Genomic DNA, 8,332 nt, shown 5'->3' with positions numbered 1-8,332 from the left:
GGTACTCCCAATCCTTAGGTGACGTTTGACGTTGTGCGTGAATATATCTAGTTTTAACAAAGTCTGGACATACGTGTCACGTTGTTGGCTGCAGTGTCAGCTACGCAAACTCATCGCACGCTTCTGCGTGTTTCATTTCAATCGGTTGCCATAAAAGCATGAGCAGCGGGTGACCTGGACACGGTTCCTTCAATGACATAGGCCCGTATCTACTAGTATTGTTACTGTGCGGTCGTGGAAAGTGCGGAGCATAATAAATTCTTGCTGCAACCGAAAGCTTTGTGCCTTCTCTTCCCCTGGAGTGACGGCACGTAGACTCGGACTCCTTCATTTATAGTAGTCATTTCATCGGCAATTGGAAATCGAAAGAATCCAACAGCCTAAGTTGCAACGACACTATTTTTCCGACTATACACAAGAAAAGGCCGGCACAGAAAAGATAGAGGCAGCCACTATCGCAGGTCGAGATTCATTACCCTTCTCAGTGATGGGAAGAAATAATGTTTGCACGCCTACTTTTGCAGGCATAATTACAGTGTGTTTATTTTTATCTCTTTACAGAAAGAGCAGATAGGAGACGCGAATTATTGCTATTATAACGAACATTTTGTCCCTTTTCCTTTTTTCTATCGTCAGCGAATGCCAGCGTGCTGATAACAGAGTCTGCGATGAGAGCCTTTCAATTTGTTCATCTTTTTTATAGCACACCCTTCTTACACAATAAAAGCACTCATTACAGAGCTCATTAAATACCAAATAATCACATAAGCTATAATCAGCTCCATACGAAATCCGAGCGAAAAAAAAAAACGAAATTATAGGTAACGAAAGCAAGCCTTTTTTTTATTTTGAAAGTATGTGATGACCGTTTAGAATGATTACAGGTGGCACGTACATTTCCTCTCGAATTGCAAATATTTGTTTGTTTACTTCTCATTCGCGTTGCGCGTACTTGACACCAGTTTGCGTAATTTTTCAGCCGCATCATTTTCCTGTCCGCCTAGAACGATGTTTCTCAGTCGCCTTTTAGAGAAGACGAGATTTCCAGGTTAGATCTAAATAAAACAAGGTCATCTTACCTCGGAGAAATTTCAAATATGACTAAAGCTGTTAAACAGGTTTAATGGCATTTTAAAAAGCTTCAGGTTTCGTGGTACATCAAATTCATGGAATGCAGAGAAAGCAGAAGACTTTAGCGAACGACCCATCACAGTGAGTACTTTAGCAATGCATTGCCTTCACGCTGTTTTTATTCGGTTGCACCCAACGGTTTTGGCAGTACCGGATAAGTGCCTTCAAATGCTCTAGACAGTCGCCGTCAATCACGATGAACTTCCTGCGCTTGGAGAAAGCCTAGATGAAGAACAGCTAAATATTTCTTAGATGGCACCTATCACAGCAGATTTCCGAAACATATTGTCGCTCAGAGCTTGAAAATTAACTTCTGTTTTTACTACCTCTGAAGCATGTGGAGAGAAACGTATTCATATTATAGCATTTCCGAAGTTAGTTATTAGTAGCACCTCCTAAGTGCAGCATCGTAATTGAATCAGTAGAGATCATGTCTCAATTCGTTCACATGATGATTAAGTTGGGTAGTCTCTAGGCAGTCTTCAATGAGGCATGGTAGCATACCTGTGCAAGGCGAAACGGAAGTTTGTTGCTTTGCTTTCCTGCCAAAAAAGTAATCCTACTTCTGCCTAGTTTTTCATTTTCTATTTTTCCAGCTCTCGTTGCGAGGCTGACGCTGGAAAATCATTGGCTATCCCTCTCTTCTGAATCGTTAGAGGCTATTGTTGTTTTTTTCTCAAGCTAGCTCCAGAGTCCAGACCATTAATTGCGTGTACCGCTATAGCATCATCGCTTCATGGCCTGGCGGTATGTGGTCTTCTAGTGGGTTTCAAAAACGAAAAAAAAAAAGATTTTCCGCTCAGCGCAGGCGCAGTACGTGACCAAAGCCATCTTCAAAGGCGTTCCTAGCGCATGGCAAAAATCGCACACGCGGCATTTTCGTGTATATGAGAGAAATAACATGTGCCGGGTAGTTCCGAAAACGAGGAGCACTCTTCTCTTTTTCAAGATTATCCTGTCCGAAAAAATTCCGTATGATTACTTAAGCTTTGAGAGCCACTCCGCAGAACAACGGGTAGAGACATACTCGCGTACGTCTCGCCGAACGGAACCGGCTGCGCCGCTCCGCTGCTTCGGCATTCCGCTGGCGCGCGTGTTCCCGCGGGCGGCGCTAATCTGCAGAGGTGATGGCAGCGCCATAGATGTTGACGATTTCGAACACCCGTAAGTGCAGCCTCTCTTACGCGAGGCGGACGGAAGGGTCCTTCAATACAACAAGGAAGTGCAGTATTTCATATAATTTCACCGTATTTCATTGTTATTTTTGAACGGCACTTCACAGACGGGGGGCCCATGTGCAAAACATAGGCTAGGTGCGTCCATCTCGTATCACAACCACGTTTAACCAGTTGATGATACCACTGCCCAATGAAAACCGCTGCTGAAATGCTCCGCACTGGTATCAGAAATACATTGGTGACCATGCGATAAGCAGTTACCAAAATGACACGCAGAACAAAACTTTGAAGACAATGACGTATATTGTCAGTAAATACGCGGAAGTAGAGGCCGCGGGATTGCACGGAGAATGTTGATGGTGATGCGGCAAATGAAACAGAACAAGCGATTCGGTTGCTGACATAGCGTGCCTAACTAAGATACACGAAAGCATCAATGAAGGGCTTCACGCTGAACATGTCATCTTGCCTCTAGGGAGCCACATATTATCTCTTCCATGAAAATTGGACTTTGGTATAATCATGAAACGTACACAGAAATGAAAGGGTAAGGAAGTAAGTATTGCAAAGCAAGCCGCGGCACCGAAAAAAACATGCAATATAAACACATGCACATGGATAACAAAATGTAATGCTAACGCTGCAATAACTATGCCTTAGGATATGCAATGGTAGTAACGTAGAACCATACTAAAGTCGCTACCGGAAGATTCTTCTCCGGTGCCGCACTCACAATATATACAATATTGAGCGCGCTTCGGAGCCAGAAGTTCACCAAAAACGTATCAGATTAGCACACTGTTCACGGGCTAGTTTTCATGAACTGCGTGCTTTTTTAGTGCATGTCCTTGCAGCGCCCCCTTTGTTCACCCAGCACTCGGATTTCATTCTTTCAGGCCCACAAAGACAAAGCCGCCGAGGCCGCCGGCTTCCAACTTTTTCACCTGCTTCTCGCCTTGGCCCTCCAACAGGATGTCCTCCACGCTTAGACCGGACGTGAGCGGCAGAAAAATGATAGCAGCGACACCGCCCGCGAAGGCCAAGATAGCGAGGATCCATGCGATCGCTGTTAACAAGGACCCATCATTCTCGACGGCAGAGAACAGGCTGACGACAGCCAGCGCCGAGGTCCAGTAGAACGCGCAAACACTGCCGAAGTCAAAGCCGTAACCACGTAACGGGGCCAGCTCGACAGCCACTACCCACGATGCTGGACCAAGGCCCGCAGAAAAGCCGCCTGTGAAGATGAGCTGCAAGGTACGGGAATGTTTAAAGAGTGAAAGGCACATCCGCTTCTGTCGAACTAGGTCCACAGTGCACTTTGTGACAAAAATAATTACAGGACATGGAGGGCATTGTTTAAATTTAATAGCGGTAGCAGCCCCATCGGAAGTAAAAGCAGGTGTCGGCACCAGCTGATAATGATACTGTCACGTGGTGGTGACAATTTCGTATGCAAAAAGAAAGACAGGCATGGTAGCACAGAAATCAACTCTTGATTCTCAGAAACTAGGCGGCGCCGATAGCAGCAAACGTGCTCGCTGGCCGTCGAACTAAGGAACGCCTGCGGTGCTCCTGAGCACTAAATTTAAAGTCAGCGAAGAAACATCTAGATAGAACAGCAAAGGTGACCAGAACGAACTGGACCACTGTGAAAAATAGCGGGGCTGGCTGGAACCATTCGAGATACACCTCCGACGCAGCTTACGTGACGAAAAAAAAAAAATAGCCGCATCTCGCCATACCGATAATAAAAAATTCTAGAGGGCACTTTGAACCATTAAAGTGCGAGTCCACATGTGATTCAAATGCAGTAGCAAACAATCGAGGGGTGGGAGGGTGCTCTGTCCAGCTCTGGACTAGAGGCCCGCGGGCCCTCGTGACATGATCGCAAATAACTACTGTAGCCGCTGCAGTCCTGGACTAGGGACCCCACCTACGCATCCCCCTCCCTTTGCTCAACAAAGCTTTTCAGCCGGTCAATGAGGCGAACGCCATTATAGTGCGGTGAATTGTAGCCCTCCACAATGGCACTTTTATTGGTTGGTTGGTTGGTTGGTTGGTTGGTTCATAGGAAGAGAAAGGCGCAGTATCTGTCACACTTGCTCTGTGGACACCTGAACCGCGCCGTAAGGGAAGGGATGAAGGTGGGAGTGAAAGTGGATAGAGAGAAAGGGGGGGCCGTAGTGAAGGGCTACGGAGTAATTTCGGCCACCTGGGGATCTTTAACGTGCGCTGACATCGCACAGCACACGGACGCCACTTCGTTTCGCCTCCATCGAAACGCAGCCGCCGAGGCCGGGATTCGATCCCGGGAGTTCCGGCACAGTAGTCGGGCGTCTTACCACTGCACCACCCCGGCGCATCTCCCTCTGTTTTTTTCACTCCCACCTTCCTCCCTTCCGTTACGGCGTGGTACATGTATCCGCGGAGATTTGTGACATATACTGCGCCTTTTCTATTATGAAAGTCAGTCTCAAACGCCACTAATGCCTGCTGTACTAACGTCTCGTAGACATCTGCTTTTATCTGCTGTATGGTGCGGCATTCGAGGAAGCGGCAAATGAAAGGCACCGAACGCACGCCTGGATCGGAAGCCCGGCGGGGTCAGCTTCGTCTAGCATGAATCGCCTGGTGACGTCATGACCTGTCGTGACGGTACATCCCGCGCCCCTTGTTGAACATATCCAGCATTTCACTGAACGTATCAAAGTTCACCGGCGTTCCATAATTCGTTTACAGAAAAGGGAAAGCGCAGTATCTGTCAGTCGCTGAATCCCGCTGTCATTCTCACGGTAGACAACCGAAATTATGAAGAGCGTTTCACGATGAGCCTCCACTGTATATGGCGCTCCAGACTGCGACGGGTATGACAGATTTGCTCGAATTTCTTTTCGAGAGAGTGTGAAGGTGGTATACTGCCATTCAAAATGTGACTGCAGAACCTCCCGAATGGCTCTCAAGGGTAGAGCCTTTGTTGTCGCTGCGAGAGTTTTAAAGAGACGAGGCCAGTCTAACACTTGCTGATCACGACATTCATTCATGTAAATTGCCTTGTGTGACTTTTGTCACATTTTGATCGAAGTTTCATTTTCTGTTATGTCGTGTGTCAAAGCCAGGCAATAAAGAAAAAAACATCCGAAGCGTGGCACAGTCGCAAAGCGCTCGGTTGGGGATTCAAGGAATGGAGGTTCAATTCTCGGTGGAGACAAGGTTTATTAATTTATTTTGAACTCTCGCTGTCGAAACGCAGACAGACTTGCTAACGACCATATGAGGCATTAAAGGCTTTCACCTTAAAATGGAAAGAGCACGTGATCCTTTCGTGCGCTACAACCACGGGAATGAGGCCGCACGCCAGCGGCTGCTGGAAACAAGAACAAATAACGCTTTCAATAGTTGTAGCACACTCCAGTTCTGCCATAGCCTCCTTATTATTCATGCCCGGTCATGAGCGCAGAGATAAAAGGATGCCGACTATCCGCCGCTAGTGGGGGCACATTTTTGAAGCGAAAGCTGCTCTACTCGTGTCAGACCGCAGCTTCGTGTGGTTCCACATAGCTCACGTTTGCGCATGCGCCTGACGTCACAGCCAAGGCCAGCTGCGCAGCCCCCTCGCCAAGCTCTGCTAGCGTTGCCTAGCAACGCTTAAGAGGTGTGCGACTCTTCTTCAATGAAAAAAAAAAAAAAATTAGAGCACTTTACCAGCGTGCCACGCTCCGGATCGCGAAACGCTCTTCACAACTCTGCTTGTCTACCGTAGGCCAATGGCTTTGCGCCACATTTGAATGTATCAAATACTAAAATAGTTACGTCAGTCAATTAGGGTGACGTCGAGATGTATGAACCACTAAATAGTTAATTAAATCAGTCAATTAGGCTGACGTCACCCAACTTTAAGTTGACCCCCAAAAAAAGGCATAGGAAAGGTTTGGCGCGCAATTTGAAAGTAGCAAAGACTAAAATACGTAAATGAGAAGTGAATTTACAACCAGAAGCAACCACAAACAATCAACAGCAACATCCGTGCTTCCGCATTACTCCAATGCAGATTCGGCAGTGGTATTTATTTCTTTAGTCTGCTATGCTTTCTAGCAATCCTGCTGGCTTCCATATAGGGCAGTGGCACGCGGGATGAGATTTGCGGCCGCTGTCGGCAGTAAAACTTTACAACGTACAAATACGCCAGTTCTATAATTACTTAACCGCCTAGCTACCAAGACTCAGCTATGAATTTTCATGCTTCTTACCGTCCAAATTATCGAATTTCCGAGCACAGAAACAGGCATCGTCTGCTCTAGCACCTATAGAGACGGCACCGCAGAGGCCTCCTGTGGTAGGTAGCCTCATCTGACACAGAACGCTTTAATAGCTTCTTGTCGCCAACACCGATTTCTGATTGTATCGGCAGCTCAGCTGACTGAGGATTGGCGATATCCAGGAACCAAGTCGTGCATCTCCTTGGACTGCAACTCCATACTGGTAGATTAATAACCTGTCTTGAATATTTACTTCATATCGGCACGGCAAAAAGAGCATAACAGTACTCTGACTGGAAATAAATGCTTTCCACATTGCTGAAACCGTGGATAAGGGCTCAGCAGGGAGAGGGTAACACTCGCCGGCACTCCTAAAGACGGAATTCGGAGCGTAGGTCTATAAAGGAACGTTCCTCCGGCCAAAAAGAATTGTTCCACGTGCGCGAGCATCATGTATGCATTGAAATAAAATGCATGTGGGAAGCGCGCCGTAGAAACGCCTGCGAAACAAGCGACATTCAAACGCCTTGTTAACGTGATGCCTGTGGCGGTCGTGATCGTAAGTTTTACACTAACTGGATCTGCGTTGTAAATCTGTAGAATTACCTTCTTCACAGCATCTGAAAGGCCCGTGTGGGTGGGTGAGTAGCCGATTTTTCCTGTGGCCCTAGAGGCCAATAGAGTCCTATATAGTAACTCTAAAGGTAAAAACCTACAAGCGTCGCTTCACAACGAGCTGCGAAACTAGGTTCTTCTCTGCGTTAATAAGATTTCCCGAAACGGTGTCCCCGCATCGTAATCAATCGCCATACGCGATCGATAGGATCAGTCGCAATGCGTCCTCGTGGCGATCCTAGCCGCTGTCCGCAATGTTCTGTGCGCCAGCGTCTATGCCCTTTTAGCGGCTTTATTAATAACTTTCGGCACATGCGTGCGGAATGCAATGAAGACGGACCCTGCGGCTGGCCTCGCATTATTTCTAACGTTCTATATAACGGTCGTTAATCGGCTAAGGTGATTTTATTTCATTGTATACTTGCATTTTCTATTTCACGTTTAGCAGCTGTACAATACGCATGCATCAACCTTACCTGTGTAAAGTGCTCACGGACCATATTTACTTCTAAATAAAATGAAATTATGGCAAGCGCAGCAACTAGGCCATTGAAGAAACGTGTGCGTGTAGTGCCGCATAAACCCACACGAAAATTTTAGCATATTTACCGACACCTATCGTCTCGAATAATTAAAGCAATACAGTGGTGCGCTCTGCGCGACAGGTAAGTAAATTGTACCACGACTGTTTAAACGTTGTCTCTTTTTCTGTTTTTCAAACCACCTTCTTCCCCCCGTTTCCGCTAAATTTACCTAATTTTGTCCGTTGCTAGAGAACGCGTTGCAGACTTAGCGCCCTCTGTGCGTCGCAGTGTCAAACATTGCTTTGACCGCTTTCGTTCCACGATATAGAGGGAGCCACACAGACTAACACCGCGATTGGATGCACTGAGTGGTGCAAATCGATGTGAACCACTACCCAAAACCGCTAAGAGACAAACATTATCGCTTTTAAAGCTGTAGTAAACACAAGGCCTCACTTTCTGTGCGGAACTATTTGCCCTAAGCAGCGTGTCTACAGCACGTGGATGGAGAACTTCTTCCCAAGCGAAGTTTGCTCAAAAAGAAGCCAGAACAGTATTGCCAAAGTAAACTTCATGTTTTGAGCTGCATATCAACCTGCTATTTAATTATTGTTGGTGCTATATT

At 46.7% G+C, this 8,332-nt stretch overlaps 1 protein-coding gene across 1 annotated transcript; it reads right to left on the bottom strand.

Annotated features, from left to right (window-relative positions):
• Nucleotides 1-2,615: 2,615 nt before the first annotated feature.
• On the bottom strand, nt 2,616-3,923 carry LOC146194911 (facilitated trehalose transporter Tret1-like). The gene has a single exon (XM_084597582.1). It carries the CDS (start codon nt 3,596-3,598, stop codon nt 3,194-3,196), a length of 405 nt encoding a protein of 134 aa, XP_084453708.1. The 5' UTR covers nt 3,599-3,923; the 3' UTR covers nt 2,616-3,193.
• Between the last annotated feature and the right edge of the window lie 4,409 nt (nt 3,924-8,332).

Source organism: Amblyomma maculatum, chromosome 3, assembly GCF_055883805.1.
Source record: "Amblyomma maculatum isolate TAMU_Amacu chromosome 3, ASM5588380v1, whole genome shotgun sequence".
NCBI classification, from domain to species: Eukaryota; Metazoa; Arthropoda; class Arachnida; order Ixodida; family Ixodidae; genus Amblyomma; species Amblyomma maculatum.
The sequence above is the reverse complement of the archived record's forward strand: the minus strand, read 5'-3'. Positions and strand labels throughout refer to the sequence as shown.